Genomic DNA, 18878 nt, shown 5'->3' on the forward strand with positions numbered 1-18878 from the left:
CAGCCTCCCCGGACAGGAGGAATCTTGGGGACCAGACTGGGAGGCACGGGCCCAGCTGCCCCCTCCCAACCCGGATTTCATTTTTGTTGTGAGAGCGGCAGCCGCCCCTTCTGAGAGCCCAGCCAAAGCAGTTTCCCTCCATAGCCAGCCACACACAGGCACGAAAGGCAGGAAGGAGGCCCCAGAGGCTGGAAGCGGGGAACAGTGTGGCCAGGACCAGAGATGCGGGTGCAGGGGGGAGGGCCACGGTGGGGTCCCAGAGGAAGTGGGGCTGGAGGGCGGGAAGAGCCCAGTGCAGGGGTGCTCTCGGCTGTGTGACGTCCCTGTGCCCCAGTTTGGCCTGTGTAGGGGGCATTTCTTTAACCGTACCAGACACATGAAGCTGCATCAGGGTCCCTGGCCAAGCTCCAGGCTCTCACAGCCCCTGCTGGGCCCAGGCTCTGTCTTGGGGTCTCCCGGGGAACTGGTGACCTTGACCCCTGACCTCTGCCTGCCTTCCCCAGTCGGGGGACTTCTCCTTCAGCATTATCTCATGCAGTGGGCACGGGCACACTCTGGGCACCTCCAATCCCTGTGCCCCGGCTGCCTGGACAACAGTGCTGGGAGGCAGGAGGCCTGGGTCTGGCCTGGCCACTGCTCCCTCATGTCCGAGGGACTGGGTGTTGGCAAGAGCGTGGGACAGCTGGGACTCGAGGACACGAGAGCCTGAGACAGGCTCTGGCGGCTTCCGTCACACCGGCCTTGCCACCTGGCCATCCCATGCCCACGTGTGTTTGTGTCATCAGAGGCCAAGGCTGGGATGTTCCCGGTGCCACACTGGGAACGCCCCCTAGACTGTCCACGAGGGGCGAGTGGGGGCCGCTCCACGGCCTGAGCAGAGGGCAGTGCACCGCCACGTTTCGCCCGTGGGACGTCCGGTGCATGCGTGGTGACCAATCGGTGACCGGGCTGGACGGGGCAGGAGGGAGCATCCCAGGGACGGACGTGGGTGTCACGGAGCTGTGCCCTCGACTCTGAGTGTGAGCTGAGCTCCACGGAGGATCGGTGCCCCCGACTCATGGCCCTAACAGCCCAGGCCACACCCCAGACCTGTCCCCTCCCAGCCGTGTGACCCTTCCTCCCTCTGTGCCTCAGCCCAGGTGGGGACTTAGTGAGCTGGGCTCCCCAGGTGCTCAGGGAGGGGCTGAGCACAGGGTGGGACTGACCCTCACTTCTCCATCATCATCCTCTCCTCACAGCCTCCCAGAGTCCCACTCAGCGAGGACCCCGGGCTGCAACCCGGATCCCAGTGCCTGCCCCTCCCCATTGCCTGGCCAGCCCCAGCCACTCTCCCTCTCACTTGAATGCCATCGGGGACTCCAGGAGCCGTCCCAAGCCCAGCCCAGGCTAAGTGCCCGGGGCGGTGCCAGCAGGGGACCTGGATTCCGCCCCAGCCCTGAGCAGAAACCAGACACACACACACACACACACACACACACACACACGGCCTCGCTTCCCACTGATATATTTGTAATTCTCCAGAACCACAGGTGGCATCAGCCAGGGGGGAGGAGGAGTAAAAAAGAGCCCGGGAGAGGGGGAGGGAGGGGCTGGGGGGGGGGGAGAAACACACAGGGAAGAGGAGAGAGGCGGGACGGGGCAGGGAGAGAAGCCAGCCAGAGGGAGGAGGCAGGAGATAACTGAGGGGGAGGGGGCCGAGGGAGAGAGGGCCCCTCCCCCAAGAATACAAAATAGGGGGACTGGCGGGGGCTGCCCTGGGCTTCGGGGCAGGGGGGAGTTGGGCGACGATGTGGTGGGGTTGAGGTCAGTAGTAGGTTTCTTTCTCCACCCAACCTGGAGGGAGAGAGAGAGAGAGAGAGAGAGAGATGGTGAGAGACGCCAGGAGAGAAGGAGGCAGCTGCACCCCCCACCCAGGGAGCCCGCCCCTCCGGGCCGGCTGCCCCGCCCCCGCCCTCACCCCTGCCCCCTCCCCTCCCCTCCCCGCCCCTCCCTCGCCCCTCCCTGCCCCGCCCCCCGCCCCCTCCCCGCCCCGCCCCCGCCCTCACCCCCGGGGTTCCTGCGCAGGATGAGCTTGCGGATTTCATCGTAGACGAAGATGAGGAAACTGTACGGGAAGGCACAGAACCACCAGCTGGGCCTGCAGAGGGAGAGAGGGTGAGCCGGGGCCCGGCGGGGACCCGGCTCCCTGGATGCCGGGGGAGCCTGCCCTGGGGGTCCCGGGGGGGGCCGGGGCGCTCACTTGAGCGGGTACATGCGGAGGGCCACGTCCATGCCGGGGCAGTAGGACAGGAAGGCCGCGAGCGCCGTCTCCTCAAACAGCCCGAAGATGAGGATCTTGTTTCTGGAGACACAGGCGGGGCGGGGCTGGCCTGGAGGAGCCCCCAGCAGCCCAGCGCCCTGCACCCCCCAGCCACGGAGCAAGCCGGCCGGCCGGCCTGGCAGAAGCCACAGCCGCGCGGGCGTGTGTGTGTGTGTGTGTGTGTGTGCACGCGCGTGCAGACAGGAGAGCTGGGCCCGCCCCCACCTGACCCCGCCCCGGGCCTCACTTCATGCCCTGCTGGAAGACCGAGTTCCTTCGCGTCTTGCAGATGATCAGGTCGGCCCACTGCACCACCACGATGCTCACGAAGAAGGCCGTGTGGCAGGTGAACTCCACCACCTTCCTCTGCTCGTAAGTCTGCGGGGGCCGCGGCGGCGTCAGTGCCCGGGCTCCGCCCCCCTCCCGCCCCGCTCCCGCCCCGCTCCGGCCCCGACGTGAACAGGGCAGGGGACAGGGCCGGCCCGGCGCGGGTCTGGCATCTGGCGGCTGGAGGCGCCCGCCCGCTCACCCACTGCTGCCCGTAGCTGTCCTCCAGGTCGTTGACTGTGCGGTCGTCCCAGTTCAGCCGGATACCCACCAGGTTGCCGGGTAGGAAGCCGTTCTCAGCCAGGATCACAAAGTAGGAGAAGAAGCCGCCCAGCGCCTGGATCATTCCTGGGGAGGACAGGAGGCTCAGGTGGGGGCCTGCGCACACCTGAGGCCCCCGAGACCTCCCGGGGAGGAGGCGGGGGGGGGGGCCGCTCTGAGGTCAGGGGTCTCGGGGAGGGGGCCCAGGCCACTGGAGCGTCGTGAAGCCCTGGAGGACTTGGGGCCCCTGCGGGAGGGACCTCCCTCCGCCTCTGCCTGCCAGGCCCCGCCCCCACGGCACACCCCCCCCCCAGCTCTCAGGGGAGGGAGGGCTCAGGCTCTGCGCTCAGGGGGCCCGGCGTGGGGCCAGCCTCACCAATCTGGCCGTAGGCCATGCTGATGAGCCTCTCGTTGACCAGCTTGTCGGTGCGCGGGTTCCTGGGCTGCCTCTTCATGATGTCGCTCTCAGCCGCCTCGTAGGCCAAGGAGATGGCGGGGACCTGGGCGGGAGGGCGCGGGTGAGCGGAGGGGCCGCAGGAGGCGGGGAGGCCCCGGGCGGGGCGGGCTCACCATGTCGGTGCCCAGGTCGATGCAGAGGATGGTGATGGTGCCCAGGGGCAGCGGGATGTTGGCCATGATGAACAGCAGGAAGGGGGTGATCTCCGGGATGTTGCTGGTCAGGGTGTAGGCGATGGATTTCTTCAGGTTGTCGAAGATCAGGCGGCCTGCAGGGGGCGCTGGTGAGGCTCCCCGCCCCCACCCCCACCCTCCCTTCGAATCCACCCCCCACCTTTCTAACCCAAACCTCTTGGAAGGCGGCGGCTTCAATATCCCCCCATCCCAGTGACTCAGCTGTCTCATTCCTGGGTTAGACCCTAGAGAAATCTGAGCCGGCCTTGTGGGGCGGGGCTGAAGCCACTGCCTGAAGCGCCGGCATCCCATAGGGGCGCCAGTTCCAGTCCTGGCTGCTCCGCTCCCCATCCAGCTCTCTGTTCATGGGCCTGGGAAGGCAGTGGAAGATGCCCAAGTGCTCGGGGCCCTGCCATCCACATGGGAGACCCGGATGGAGCTCCTGGCTCCTGCTTTTGGCCTGGCCCCGCCCCGGCCGTTGTGGTCACTGGGGGGGGGGGGGGGCAGTGTGGACGTGATGCGTAAAAAGGGCCGCAAGAGCGTTTAGACCGCATGATCTGGCTCGAAGTCAGGACTGTGGCTGCCTGTGGGAGCGGCAGCAGCAAGGGGGGTCTGGGGGCTGCGAGGCCGCGTCCCTGTGTGGGAATTCACAGGGCTGCCCGACCCAGATCTCAGCGAACTCCCATCCAAGGAGGAGATCAAAGACTAACCCGGCCCGCCCCACCCTCCGCCTTCCCTCCCGGGCTGAGCAGCTGCGGATGACGTCACTGACAAAGAAAACCAAGCCCAGGCAGCGCGGCACTCCGGCCGCCTGCGCCTAAGCTGGAGCCCGGGGGCCGAGCCCCTGCCTGCGCCCGCAGCTCTGCGCGGAGACACGCGTGCTGCCCTCCTGTGGGGGAGGCGATGGCCGAGGTGTGCGCCAGCCGGGGGGATCCACGTGACACACGCGGGCTCTTCAGAAACGCCGTGGAAGACAGACTCGACCCTCTCGCCACGAGCTACCCACAGAGCGTCACGGCGTCCCCAGTGGGCGCTGGACTCCCCGACCTCAACCTCACCGACAGCCTCCTGTCACCACCTGTCCCCCGTCACGGCACCCCGGGACGCCACGCGACTCTAGCTTGTATTTGCTGATGTGTGAGAAGCTGCTTCTCCCAGCCCGCACGGCAGGGACCTGTCTGCTCTCCTCACAGCCGCCGCCCCCCGCAGCATGGCGGCCTGGAAAAGTCTGGAAGGAGCAGGTGCCTGCGTCCCTAGCACAGAGCACGAGGTGCTGACCAGGGTCTCCTCGGGCGTAGGCGTTCACCTGTCACCCTGGGCTCAGCTTTACCGCAGGACCAGTGCTGTTTCAGACGGGCACTGTCCCCAGGGAGTGAGGTCACACACACACACACACCCCGCCTGCTCTCTGCATTGTTCATGGGGGCTACGGATCGCTGTGATGAGGATAAAATGAAACCTGAACCGGACCGTCTGCGCCCATATCTGCAGCCCGGCGGAAGGCCTTGTCACCCTGGGACACCTCCTGGACTCCAGCCCAGCCTGGGCTAGGGGCCTGCACTTCTAAGTCGGTCTCACCGGCTGGACCCGGGCCCACCAGGGACCCACAGATGCATCAGCATGGTCCTGCCTCCGCGGGACCCAGTGTGTCCTGTGGTCTCCACTGTGCACCTGCTGCAGCCCCGGGCTGTTCCCCTCGCCCTTCTGGGGCCCTCTGGGGGGGACCCCGCTCTCCAGGGCCACCCCCCGGCCACTCACCCTCTTCCACGCCGGTGACGATGGAGGCGAAGTTGTCATCCAGGAGGATCATGTCTGCTGCCTGCTTGGAGACGTCGGAGCCGGCGATGCCCATGGCCACCCCGATGTCTGCCTTCTTCAGGGCCGGGGAGTCATTCACCCCGTCGCCCGTGACAGCCACGATGGCGCCCTGGGGGGAGGCAGGGGACGGTGACACCCGGAGGCCACACCCCAGCCCCTCCTCCTGCAGACCCAGCAGTCCGGGCCCTACCTCGCCCCTTTCTCAGCGAGAACCCAGGAGTTGAGACCTGGCCCCTGTTTCTGCGGGCCCCAGCCCACCCATCTCTGGGGGCCCACCTGTCTCTGGGGGCCCACCTGTCTCTGGGGGCCCACCCGTCTCTGAGCACCCACCTGTCTCTGAGACCCCACCTGTCTCTGGCAGCCCGCCTGTCTCTGGCAGCCCACCCGTCTCTGGGGGCCCACCTGTCTCTGGCAGCCCGCCTCTCTGAGCGCCCGCCTGTCTCTGGGGGCCCACCTCTCTGAGCGCCCACCTGTCTCTGGGGGCCCTCCTGTCTCTGAGCGCCCACCTGTCTCTGGGACCCTGCCTGTCTCTGGGGGCCCACCTGTCTCTGGGGGCCCGCCTCTCTGAGCGCCCGCCTGTCTCTGGGGGCCCTCCTGTCTCTGGCAGCCTGCCTGTCTCTGGGACCCTGCCTGTCTCTGGGCGCCCACCTGTCTCTGGGACCCTGCCTGCTCTGGGGGCCCTCCTGTCTCTGGGGGCCCGCCTCTCTGAGCGCCCACCTGTCTCTGGCAGCCCACCTGTCTCTGGGGGCCCGCCTGTCTCTGGGGGCCCGCCTGTCTCTGGGGGCCCACCTCTCTGAGCGCCCACCTGTCTCTGGGACCCTGCCTGTCTCTGGCAGCCCACCTGTCTCTGGGGGCCCGCCTGTCTCTGGGGGCCCGCCTCTCTGAGCACCCACCTGTCTCTGGCAGCCCTCCACGATGATGAGTTTCTGCTGGGGGGACGTGCGGGCGAACACGATCTCCGTGTGGTTCTGCAGGATCTCGTCAATCTGCTCCGAGGTGAAGTCCTTGAGGTCGGTGCCGTGGATCACGCAGGCCTTGGCGTCCCTGGGAGAGGACCGAGGTCAGGGCGCGCGAGGAGGACGGGCAGGGGGCGGGGCCGGCCCCAGGCAGGGGTCTGGCTCAGGGATTGGGAAGCCCAGGGCGGGAAAGCTGAGGGAACCAGGAGACCCAAACAGAGATGAGAGCGTGACAGGTGGAGATGCACAGGGGACTTGGCTGAGTCTGGAGACAGGGAGGAGGCGGTGGGGGCGCAGGGGCGGAGGGGTGAGGGTGCAGGCCCACGCCCCGTCCACGCCGCGGTGGGGAGGAACAGCGGGGGTGCTAAGAGGCGCCAGCAAGGGCGGGCAGGGGCTCACCGGGGGTTGACCTGGCTGACGGGGATGTTGAGCCGGGCGGCGATGTCCTCCACGGTCTCGTTGCCCTCGGAGATGATGCCCACACCCTTGGCGATGGCCTTGGCCGTGATGGGGTGATCGCCGGTGACCATGATGACCTGTGGGTGTTGACTTTTAGGGCTGGGCCGGCCTCCCCGCAGGACCCCGCGGCCCCACCTCCACCCCCCACCCTAGCTACCCCCCACCCCGGCTGCACCTTGATGCCTGCACTGCGGCACTTGCCCACGGCGTCCGGGACGGCTGCCCGGGGCGGGTCGATCATGGACATGAGGCCCACGAAGCACAGGGTGTCCGTGGTGAAGTTCACGTCGTCGCAGTCGAAGGCAAAGCCCTTGGGGAACTGCTCCTCTGGCAGGTAGTAGTGGCAGAAGCCTGGTGGCCGGGGCGGGCGGGGCGTGAGGGCCGCAGCCTCCCTGCCCCCACCCCGGGACCTCCAGGCCTCCGCCCCAAGCTCCCTGCCTTCGGGGGGGGGGGGGTCCCGGAAGTCGACCTCCTCCACCAGGCGTCCGAAGGCTCCTTGCCCTCTCATTCATTCATATTCATTCATTCATTCATTCATTCAGGGTGCTCTGGCGGCACCGGGCCCTCCTCGCGCTCCAGCGCCCCTCCCCGCGGCGCTCACCCAGCACGCGCTCGCCCAGGCCGCCCAGCTCCAGGTAGGCGTTCTGGAAGGCCTCCTTCATCTCCTCGTCCAGCGGCTGCTCCTTGCCCTGCAGCAGGATGGTGGAGCAGCGGTCCAGGATGCGCTCGGGGGCGCCCTTCATCACCAGCAGGTACCGGTTGTCGTTGGGGTCCTCGGTCTCATGGATGGAGAGCTGCGGGCAGAGCAGAGGGGACCGGGTCTGAGCCACCCCCGGGGCGGGGGGGGGGGGCCTGCAGGCCACCTGGGGACCGGGCCTCTGCAGTCCCGCTTCCACCAGTGACCAGCAGGGGGCGCTGTCTGCATCGCTGTACAGAGAAATGTGCCTGCGTCTGACAGATCCTCCTGTCCCTGTCCCCCACAGGAATCGCAGCTTTGCCACTGCCTTTCCCTGCCTCGCCCACCGCCTCTCAGCCCAGAGGGCCCCGTCTCCCAGTCGGTCAGTCGCCTCCGAGATACCAGGGCACTTCAAACAGTTCGTGGAAAAATGGAATTAAAGAGACGTTTACTTCTGGGCAAAAAAAAAAAAATAGTTGAAATCCATACATAGTTTTTTCATAAATTATTTTGAAGATCCCTTCTATGCAAAGATTTCAATTTTTTTGCACCAAAATAATACTGTAATTCCAATTTCCATGAGCTTTTTTTTTTTTTTTTTTTTTTTTTAAAGAGAGAGAGGCAGACAGAGAGGGATCTGCCACCTGCTGGTTCACTCCCCAGATGCTCACGGCAGACGGCCATTGGCAGAGGCCCAGACGAGCAGAATAGGAAGCAGCCGGGCCGGGGAGTAGTGCTCAGCCATCCCAGGGGAGGAGGCGCCGGCCTCTAGGACGTCAGCGACGTGCAGGAGGCCAGGTTGGAACCGACCAGAGTGGGACACGCATGGCCGCAGGACGTCAGCGCTTGGTCGGGGTGGGGGGCAGCTGAGGGGGAGGGGCTTCCTCCTCAGGTGAGAATGAACCATGCAGGTGGGTGCACGGGTCTGTGACCACACCAGAACGAATGGGGCACACACTCCAAGCAATGGTGTGCGGGGTGTGAGTTCTGTCTCATACAGCTGGTTAAAAAGGTGGGCGGCGGGGCCAGCGCTCTGGTGCCTGAGCTCTGGTTGGAGTCCCGGCTGCTCCACGTCTGGTCTGGCTCCCTGCTGACGCATGTGGGAGGACGGCCCAAGACGTGGGGCCCCTGCCACCCACGTGGGACTCTGCCTTTCCAATAAATGAATTAAAAAAATAAAAATGGAGGGGAGTTAAGGTCTGTGTCTCCTCAGCTCTGAGCCCTCTGAGGCTGAAGTCCCTCAGAGCCACAGTCAAATCCCTTTACAGCAGACGAGGCCCAGGGGGCTCTGGTCCAGCACCCACTGCCCTCACCACCCACCGGATCAGCTGTCTCGTTGCTGTTCAGACAAATCAACATGCTCCTGCCCCAGGGCCTTTGCACATGCGGTGCCTGCTGTCTGGCGCTTCCCTAGACACCTGCAGGGCCCCCTCCCTCCGTGTCACGGCCAGCGGACACCACGTGTCTTCCCTTGGGCCTTCGTCTCACTCTGGCCCTGGGCTAAGCTCCAAGGCGAGAAGACTCACTGGTGTGGAACCCCAGCGTCTGGCAGGTGCTGACCTAGCCGTGGGTCATGCTGCTGAGACGCCCACAGCCCACACTGCAGCGCCTGGGCTGGGCTCAGCCTTCCTCTTGGACACAGACCCCGGGAGGCAGCAGGCGTGGGCTGCAGTCCTAGGGCTCCCGACACCCGGGTGGGAGACCTGGACGGAGCTCCTGACTCCTGGCCGCGGTGCCAGCCAGGGGCTGTAGTGTGCACTTCGGGACTGAGCCAGTAGCTGAGAGCCTGCTCTCTCTCTCTCTCTCTCTCTCTCTCTCTCTCTCTCTCTCTCTCTCTCTCTCTCCCCCAGTTATGCAGGAGGGGTGGGCGGTGTCCTCCCAGCCCCTGGTGGCCGCCGCCTGCCCTCGGCCTCTCCCCCCAACGCAGACCCCGCCCCCGCGACGCCCCGCCCACCACACAGAGCCACAGAGCGGGCGACGCCCCGCCCACCGCACAGAGCCACAGAGCGGGCGACGCCGTCCTGTGCGGCCGCACCTGGTACTTGTTGGTGGAGTTGAAGGGGATCTCGGCCACTTTCTTGTTGCGCTCTCGCATCAGCTTCACGGAGCCCGAGGACAGCTCGATGCACTTGAGCAGGGCGGACTCGGAGGCGTCGCCGGCCACGTCCCTCTGCGGGGGAGTGGGGGGGCTCGGTCAGGGCGGGGGCGGCCCAGGGCGGTGGGGACGGGGTGGGGGTGGCTCGGGGACCCACCTTGAGGACAGGGATGTTGTCCTGGCCGCCTTTGAAGACGGCGCGGTTGCAGAGCCCCGCGATGTGGGACAGCGCCACCCAGGTGTGTGAGCTCTTGTCGAAGGAGGTTCCTGAGGGAGGCACGTGTGAGGTGGGGGGGGGAGTCCCGGGGCTGCGCCCTCCTGCAGCCACCAGCTCGCTCGGCACCTGCCCCCACCCCGCTCACCGGACTGGTCCTCAGTGGTGTCGGCCTCGTGGATCTGGTTGTCGAACCACATGTGGGCGACTGTCATGCGGTTCTGGGTGAGGGTCCCGGTCTTGTCGGAGCAGATGGTGGACGTGGAGCCCAGGGTCTCCACCGCCTCCAGGTTCTTCACCAGGCAGTTCTTGCGGGCCATGCGCTTGGCCGTCAGTGTCAGACACACCTGGGCGCGTGCCGGGGCACGGGGAGGGGGGTAACAATGTAAGCATTCGCAGCCCACCTCTCCAGCCCAAAGAGAAACCCGGGGGGCTTCAGCTGGCACCAGCAGGGTGGGTCCGACAGAGAGAGGCTCAGAAGTGCCCCAAAGACACACTCTAGAATGTTCAGCCCACCCTGCGTGGTGGAATACTACACACCAATGAAAAAGACCAGCCAGCTGCTGCGTGGCTAAAACAATGTTTAGTAAAAAGGATCACAGGTGAGGCCTCCATGGACAGGAGCTTCCAGCAGGCCAAGCCCACGCGCACGGCTGGAAGACGGCTCAGGGTCGGGTTGGGGGTGGGGGCTGCTCCTGCCACCCTCGACCAGGTGCCGGCACAGAACGCTCGGACCACCAGGGCGCACGTGGGCGCTTGCTTCCATGTGCGGCCCCGGAGCTTTCTGCCTGTCAGAGCCAGGACGGGGAGGGGCGTCCCCGGACGACCCCCGTGTGGAGCCGGGCGGCCACACTGACAGTGACCCGCCCCCCGGGGCCTTCGGGGCGGCAGGGAGGGGCCTTCATTTCGCTTTGACGCTGGACGTGTTCTTCAGACGTCTGACCAGCAGCGTGTGGTCTTAGTCTTCTCAGTCCCGCGTCAGAACGAGAGGACAGTCAGCCTCTTACGGCTCTGGGTGTTTCTGCGCGGGGGAGGGGCCTCCCCACAGCGCCTTCTCCTTCCAGATCTGGGAGGCTGAGCCTTCAGCAACCAAGCGGCCTCCTCCCTCAGACCCAGGGGTCCAGGCCCCCCAGCCTCCTCCCTCAGACCCAGGGATCCAGGCCCCCCAGCCTCCTCCCTCAGACCCAGGGATCCAGGCCCCCCAGCCTCCTCCCTCAGACCCAGGGCTCCAGGCCCCCCAGCCTCCTCCCTCAGACCCAGGGCTCCAGGCCCCTCCCCTCAGCCTCCTCCCTCAGACCCAGGGCTCCAGGCCCCCCCAGCCTCCTCCCTCAAATCCAGGGGTCCAGGCCCCTTAGCCTCCTCCCTCAGACCCAGGGGTCCAGGCCCCTCCCCTCAGCCTCCTCCCTCAGACCCAGGGGTCCAGGCCCCTCCCCTCAGCCTCCTCCCTCTGTCCCAGGGCTCCAGGCCCCTCCCCTCAGCCTCCTCCCTCTGTCCCAGGGCTCCAGGCCCCCTAGCCTCCTCCCTCAGACCCAGGGGTTCAGTCCACTCCCCCTAGCCTCCTCCCTCAGACCCAGGGGTCCAGGCCCCTTAGCCTCCTCCCTCAGACCCAGGGGTCCAGGCCCCCTCAGCCTCCTCTCAGACTCAGGGGTTCAGTCCCCTCCCCCCAGCCTCCTCCCTCTGACCCAGGGCTCCAGGCCCCCCCGGCCCCAGGGACCCAGCCTCACGGTGACAGTGGCCAGCAGGCCCTCCGGGACATTGGCCACGATGATGCCGATGAGGAAGATGACGGCCTCGAGCCAGGTGTAGCCGAGGATGAGGGAGAGGATGAAGAAGGACACGCCCAGGAAGACGGCCACGCCGGTGATCAGCTGGATGAAGTGCTCAATCTCGATGGCGATGGGCGTCTTGCCCACCTCCAGGCCCGACGCCAGCGTGGCGATGCGGCCCATGACGGTGCGGTCCCCCGTGGCCACCACCACGCCCCGGGCCGTGCCTGCAAGGCCAGAGGGGCGAGGCTGAGGCTGGGGGCCGCTGTGAGGGTCCCCGGGGCGTCCCCACCACCGGAGGGGCGAGGCTGAGGCTGGGGGCCGCTGTGAGGGTCCCGGGGCGTCCCCACCACCGGAGGGGAGAGGCTGAGGCTGGGGGCCGTTGTGAGGGTCTCCGGGGCGTCCCCACCACGCCTGCTCACCTTCCACGCAGTTGGTGGAGAAGAAAGTGATGTTGCGTGTCTCCAGGGGGTTGTCGTGGGTGCAGTCGGGAGAGCGGGTCTGGGGCTCGGATTCGCCGGTCAGCGAGGAATTGTCCACCTGCGGCGCAGGGAGCGGGCTCAGCGGGGCGGGGTCAGAAGGCATTTTGGGGGGGTTGGGGGTAGCCTGGGGAAGTCTGCGAGCTGGAGTGGGTGAGAGGTGTCTCGGACGCCGAGGTCCGGGGTGCTGGGGGCCAGGGCTCCCGAGGGAGGGCAGAGCGGGGCGGGGGGAGGGGGCCCAGGCCGCGCCCCACCTTGCAACCGTGGGCTGAGATGATGCGCAGGTCGGCTGGGACTCGGTCTCCGCCCTTGATCTCCACCAGGTCCCCGACCACCACCTCCTCGGCGTTCACCTGCATCTTCTCGCCTTCCCGGATCACCAGGGCTTGCTGGGAGGGAGAGAGAGGCGTGAGCCCGGGGCTCCGCCTGCCTGCCTGCCTGGGCCCGCCCCCGACGCCCCTCCCCAGCGCTGCTCACCTGCGGAACCATGTTCTTGAAGGACTCCATGATCTTGGAGCTCTTGGCCTCCTGGTAGTAGGAGAAGCAGCCGGTGATGATGACCACGGCGGCCAGCACGATGCCCAGGTACAGCTGTGGGCACACAGGGGCGGGGTCACAGCTGCCCGGTCCCCCTCCCCCGCGGGACTGGTGGAATCTGAGCTATGGGCCGCGGGGGTCTGTGCTCCAAGTCACCTGTGTGTCTGGGTCTCTGCATCCCTCTGTGTGTTTTGTGTGTGTGTGTGTCTGCCTTCTCGCCTGTGTTGGAGAATCTGGGTGCACGCTTACTGCCCGTCTGTGTCTGACTCTCCGCTGGCCTGGCCTTGCGCCTGTGGACGGCCTGTGTCTGGGTCTCTGCCTCCACGTGGTCTGTCTGTCTGTCTGGGAACACTGTGTGTGCTCGATGCAGCTGTGTGCGTGCCCGAGTCCCCGTGTGCGTCGGTCGGTCTGCGCCCATCTGCGCCTGGACACGACGGCTATGTCAGAATTCAGGTCGCGGTGGGGCTGAGCTGACGCTGCGTGTGCGCATGCGTGTGTGCGTAGGCCCCCGCAGAGCCGGTGCTGGGCTGTGCTCGTAGCAAGGGTTCTGTTGAGACCAGGTCCTGCGTGTGTCCCCGGGGCTGGGCAGACCGGCCCTGCCCTGGGTCAGGGGCATGCTCACTTTTGGGTATCTGTCAGCCGGGGACCGCCCCGTAGTGTCTGGCCCCCAGGCCCCCGAGGCCACGCGGGCTCAGCACAGACCCCGGGACAGGGTACTCGGCCTGTCGGAGCCCCGGTCTTCTTGGGCTTTATCTGATTCTCTCTCTGGGTGATGGCAAAAGTCAGGTGGGAGAAAGGCGGAGGGTGGATGTGGGGAGTCTGACGGGCCGGGAGAAGTGGGGTGCGTGTGTGTCCCCCGGAAATGTGCGGGCCGTGCACGTAGGGCACGCACAGGACAGGGTAGGGGCACGCACGTTGTCACCAGAGGGGTCGTCCTCCGTGCCCGCCTGGATGCCGTAGGCCAGGAAGCAGAGGATGGCCCCAATCCACAGCAGGATGGAGAAGCCCCCGAAGAGCTGTCGGCAGAACTTGACCCACTCCGGGGTGGTTGGGGGCGGTGTGAGCGCATTCGGCCCGTCCCTGGCCAGGATCTCCTGGGCTTTGCTGTGTGTCAGACCCTGGGGGACACAGAGAACCACCCCTGAGCAGCCTGGGCACCCAGGGGTCCAGACCTCGCCCCTCCTCCCTCAGACCCGGGGTCCAGACCCCGCCCCTCCTCCCTCAGACCCGGGGTCCAGGCCCCAGCCCTCCTCCCTCAGACCCGGGGTCCTGGCCCCTCCCCTCCCGCTCAGACCCGGGGTCCAGACCTCGCCCCTCCTCCCTCAGACCCGGGGTCCAGGCCCCGCCCCTCCCGCTCAGACCCGGGGTCCAGACCTCGCCCCTCCTCCCTCAGACCCGGGGTCCAGGCCCCGCCCCTCCCGCTCAGACCCGGGGTCCAGGCCCCAGCCCTCCTCCCTCAGACCCAGGGTCCAGGCCCCGCCCCTCCCGCGCAGGCCGCACCTGCACGCAGTCCGTGTTGTACTTCCGGCACACTTCCTCCACCGACATCTTGTGCTCTGTCTGAGAACAGGAGTTTGGGGGAGCGGTGAGAGCCGCGGCCTGCGCCGGGGTGGGGGGTGGTGGGCCGGCCGGCGGGGCGGGGCGGGGCGGGGGCGGGGCTTACCATCGCCACCTCCTTCTTGAGGTCGTCCAGGTCGCGGCGCTCCTTGCCCTTGCTCTTCTTGGGCGAGCCCTTGTCATCTTTCTTGTCCTGCGAGGTGGCGACACGGTAGCTGTCAGAGCCACCAGACTGCGGGCGAGAAGGGATTCCAGGGGGACACGGCCGCCACTCCGCGGGGGTCTGCATCCGCGCAAGCCCCGCCCCCGCCCGCAGCGGCTCAGAGCCCACGGCCCCACGGTCTCCGCGCGCTTTCCTGTCTCTCTCCCGTTCCCCGGGCCAGCGCATCATTCCTGTCTCTGTCTGTCTGCCTGATCTCTCTCCATCTCTGTCTCTCTCTCTCCAGGTCTCTGTGTCTCTCTGTCGTATTGCTTTGGTTTTTTTAAAATGTATTAATAATTATATTTATTGGAAAGGCGGACAGACAGACGGAACTCTGGCTCACTGGCTGGGAAGCCAGGAGGGGGAGCCCCAGTGCAGGGCTCCCGTGTGGGTGTCAGGTTCGGATCCCGGCTGGGAGCTGGAGCCACCAGAGAGCCCAGGTCTGAACCCAGGCATCCCAAGAAGCATCGGGACTGCCAGGCCAAATGCCACCCTCTCCGACTTTGTTTCTGTGTCTCTGTCCCTTCAAAGCTGTCGCCCTCTCATCACTTTGTCTTACCCCGCCCCCGCCCCGCCCCCGAGTTTCTGGGATGTGTGTCTTGCACTGTGTCTGTCTCTGCCGCCCCCGCCCCTGCCTGGTTCTGGCTGTTTCTGCCCCTCTGGCTTCTCTCCATGTTCCCAGTCTTTCTCGGTGTCTGCCAGGATCTGAGACTCCGGGGATGAACCTTCCCGTCTCCCTCTCCTCCTGCGTCCACCCGCATCTCTGCAGGTGTCTCCGTCTCTGTGATACGCGGCGTCTCTCCCTTCTCCCCTGCCGTCTTCCTCTCCATCTCTGATTCTCTGTCGCTGGCTATGTCTCAGATTCTCTCTGTCTCTCTGCTTCTCAGCCTGGCTGTCTACGGCTCTGTCTCCAACTCTCTCTCTCTCGGTCTCTGTCTCTCTCTCTCTCTGACTGCAGCCCTCTGTGTCTCTGACTGTCTCCATCTCTGGGTGCACCCAGCATCCCTGTTCCAGCTCTGCCCCCCCCCCCAGCCTGGCTGTCTATGGCTCTGTCTCCAACTCCATCTCTCTCGGTCTCTGTCTCTCTCTCTGACTGCAGCCCTCTGTGTCCCTCTCTGGCTGTCTCTGACTGTCCCTATCTCTGGGTGCACCCAGCATCCCTGTTCCAGTTCTGCCCCCCCCCCTTCTCAGCCTGGCTGTCTTCCTGGGCTACTGTCCACCCCATGGCTGTCTCAGTCTCTCAAAGGATCCGGTGCCCCTACAGGTTTGGCAGAATGGGAGGAGAGAGGGCAGCCCAGGTGCCGGCCACGGCTGGGGGCTGGCCACCGAGCACAGCGATGGACAAGCAGCCCATCCCCCCATGTGGAGGGCTCTAATGGACGAGCTGTGGGCCCCGGGGGATGGGGTGGGTGAGAGCCATGGATGGCCGTGAGCGGGCGTGCACATGGTCAGATCTCTGGGGGACAGCAGGCAAGCCAGGTGGGCTTTGGGGCACAGAAGACCCAGAGTCAGAGCCCTGAGGCTGGCTTGAACTGGGCGTGGCGTTGGGGGCAGATGGGGCAGCGTGGCGCGGCTGGCAGGAGGGCACCGAGAGATCCCGCGGGCCCAGAGCCAAGCCGGGCTGGGAGGCTCAGCGCTAATCTCCTGGTGACCTTGTAGAGGCCTGAGCTGCCCGCTGTCCGCCCCGGCCCCCGAGACTGAGTCTGGGGGTGCAGGGAGGAGCCACGGGCAGGGGTGCAAGGGTGGGAGGGAAGATTGGCCCCCGGCCAGGCCTGCAGCAGCGCTGCGTCTCCGCGAGGCCTCTCCTGCACCGCCCTGCGGCCTCTGCAGATGAGGTGGACGGCGGACAGAAAGTAAGGGGCACCGCTGGGAATGCTGGGAGCTGATGTCTGGGTCCCTGTGAGAACTAGGGTGCAGCAGGAGGACTGGACGCTGCATCTGGAGGGGGAGGGCTCAGGCCTGGATTCCTGGGTCTGGGGGAGGAGGAACTGGGGTTCTGAGAGAGGAAGGGCAGAGCCCCCAGGCCCCAGGGCCCTGAGGAAGAGGGGGTTGGGGTCTGCACTCCTGAATCTGAGGAGACAGGGGTGACTCGGGGCCCTGCAGGGGCTCCTGGGCTCCCCCGTGCCCTTGCTGACCAGACTCCCTCGGGGGCGGCTTCCATCTGCTAGAGGGGGGCCGAGGCTTTCCCAGGCAAGGCAGGAGGCCCAGATGGGCGCACCGCGGGGAGGAGGCTGCTCCTGGGGGGGGGGCGGGGGGGCACGCATGCCTGTCTCACTGTGGCCGCCGCTGCGGCTCCTCGCCTTCCGGGCTGCGCCTCCCCTCCAAGCCCGGGTGCCTGAGGCCAGCTCTGAGGGTGTCTCCCTCACCTCCCCCGTGCCCCCACCTCCTCTCCCTGGCTGTTTCTGGATTTTCATCTCAGCCCAGGGTTCTCACTGTGTCTCCCTCACTGTCTGTCCACGGTGTCGGGCTCTCATGTCTGCCTCTCCCTCCCGCTCCCTTCTCCATTCAGTCTTCTTCCCCAATCTTCCCACCGCTCCCCCCCACTTACCTGACAGCCAACACTGCCCCCCGCCCCCCACTCACCCCAAGAGAAAGATCTGCAGCCCCACCCCACCCCCACCCTCAGGCCCCTCAGCCTTCCTCCGCCATCTTTCTCCCCATCCCCCACCCCACCCCGACCTTCTCTCTTCACCCCACCTACCCCAACCCCCCTTCCTCCCCCCACTCCCCCGCCCCAGACACGCAGGGAGGAGTCCAGGGCTGCGGCGGGGACCAGGTGTTCAGCCAGGGAAGGAGGCGGCATCTGCAGGAGAGACTCAGACAAGGACACACGGACACAGAGGCAAAGGGCAGAGCCAGGCACGCACACTCCCCGCACGCTCTCTCCCTGCCCCCAGTGCCCCAGGTGCGCGCCTCATCCGGACGCAGACACCCTGCGGCCCCACTGCGGAGCCCCCCCATTCGGGCCTGGAAGGAGAAAGAGGTCATCTGTCGCCTGTCCCGCAGCCTGGACCTGTCCCCACCGGGCCGGGGGGCCCTGGCACACCCAGGCACGGGGCAGACCTGCAGACCCCGCGGGGGCCACGCCGCCGCGGGCAGGGCCGGGGCGCACATGCACACGCACACGCAGCGACTCGCACAAGGTCAGCAGAGACGTCCAGGGCCGCCCCCGCGCCCGCGCCCGCGGCACCAGCACCCGGGGCCGCCCACCCTGGGCCAGTCCCGCAGCCCCCGTGCCCCCAGTGTCGCGGGACCCCTCAGGGTCACCCGCACGCAGCCCCGGCCGGCCCCAGCACCTACCCCCATCTTGGCGGCTCCGCGGGCACAGGGGCGGGCTCGGGCGCGGGCTCGGGGCGGGCTCGGCTGGGGCTCTGCAGCGCCCGCGCCTCGGTCGGAGCGCGTCCGTCCGTCGGCCGCTCCCACCGCGCAGAGGCTGCGGCGGCCGCCGCCTCCGCCTCCTCATATGCCCGCGCCCGCGGGGGGGAGCGGCGCTGGCCAATCGGGGGCGCCGCCGCGCTGACGGACGGCCCGTGGCCCCGCCCCCGGTACTGCAGCTGTCCGCCCCCATCCCCCCGCTCTCCTACCCCCCAGTCTCCGCAAAGTGGCGCCGCCGCCGGGGAGGGGGAGCCCTGGGACGGGGTGTGTGGGGGGGACCCGGGAGTCCCCTCCCAACAGGGGACCTGGAGACCCCCTCGGCGTGGGGTGCGGACTCCTTTGGGGGGAAGGGATACTGAGGAAGGGAGAGCCCCAGAAACCCCTCACTGTGGCGTGTGCCACAAAGGAGAGGGGCGCGCTGCGGGGGGAGGGGGAAGCCCTGTGCATCGCCGCAGTGAGGCAGGGGCCCAGAGCACCCCGCTCTGCAGTGGGGGCACCTGGAGACTTGTGCGGGAGGAGATGAGGGAGAGCAAGGTAGACCCCTGGAGCGGGGGGATTGAGGAGAGGTGCTGCAAAGAGCCCGGGACCCCTCACTGAGGGCTGCCCCCCACTGCAGCTGTGCACGGAGACACACACAGCAGGGCCTGCAGCAGGGAGCCCCAGGATACCCCCAGTGTCACCTTACCAGTCTGGACCCTCACAGCCACAGCCCCAGAGATTAAACACACCTAGGGCACACGCCTTGCACACCGCAAGACAATCAACCACAGCTACGCCGTGCATGGCAGACGCACACACCACACGGCCCCGTGAACCCACCCACCAACACACACACAGGCCTCACGCTGCCTCCACACACCCACCCACAGTGTGGACACTGTTGTGTGATCACAGCCTCACACACACCGCTCCCCAGCGTGCCTGGGTGTGAGCAAACGCCCACAGTGCCAAATTGCCAAATCGTTGCTTTCTGTGAATGACAGACCAAAAGGTGCACGCACACACCCCAGCGCAAGAATTCACAGAGACAAGTTGTACCCCGCCACCCCACACCTCCCTACATCGCACCTCTGCTGCACCCCACATGCCACATGCCCCCAGCACCCACCGCGGAAGGGCCCTCAGGAGGAACACCCCAGACCCTCCCTGGGGGTGCTGGAGGGACACAGAGACCCTGAGCACACGGCTTTCTCAGAAGGGGGGTGGAGTTGGGGGGTTGGGCGAGGG

At 67.0% G+C, this 18878-nt stretch overlaps 1 protein-coding gene across 3 annotated transcripts; it reads right to left on the reverse strand.

The window, feature by feature from the left end:
- Positions 1-1487: 1487 nt before the first annotated feature.
- On the reverse strand, positions 1488-17730 carry ATP1A3 (ATPase Na+/K+ transporting subunit alpha 3). Of its 3 annotated transcripts, none has more exons than XM_070063292.2 (23): positions 17577-17730; positions 14181-14267; positions 14018-14077; positions 13432-13635; positions 12458-12571; positions 12235-12369; positions 11924-12041; positions 11460-11728; positions 9884-10082; positions 9679-9788; positions 9462-9596; positions 7352-7544; positions 6926-7101; positions 6691-6827; positions 6229-6379; positions 5276-5444; positions 3458-3612; positions 3264-3387; positions 2829-2974; positions 2547-2677; positions 2240-2341; positions 2046-2137; positions 1488-1833 (listed from the first exon to the last, which is right to left on the reverse strand). In XM_070063292.2, exons 1-23 carry the CDS (start codon positions 17580-17582, stop codon positions 1805-1807), a joined length of 3042 nt encoding a protein of 1013 aa, XP_069919393.1. In that variant the 5' UTR covers positions 17583-17730; the 3' UTR covers positions 1488-1804. The 3 variants fall into 3 exon arrangements, with proteins under 3 accessions (XP_069919393.1, XP_051692438.1, XP_051692442.1); XM_051836478.3 differs by having other exon boundaries at positions 14181-14306; positions 17577-17724; XM_051836482.3 differs by lacking the exons at positions 6229-6379; positions 6691-6827; positions 6926-7101; ... (10 more) ...; positions 14181-14267; positions 17577-17730 and adding an exon at positions 5684-5696.
- Positions 17731-18878: the final 1148 nt, after the last annotated feature.

This window comes from Oryctolagus cuniculus, chromosome 18 (assembly GCF_051225735.1).
Source record: "Oryctolagus cuniculus isolate XC-2025 breed Fujian yellow rabbit chromosome 18, ASM5122573v1, whole genome shotgun sequence".
Lineage (NCBI taxonomy): Eukaryota > Metazoa > Chordata > Mammalia > Lagomorpha > Leporidae > Oryctolagus > Oryctolagus cuniculus.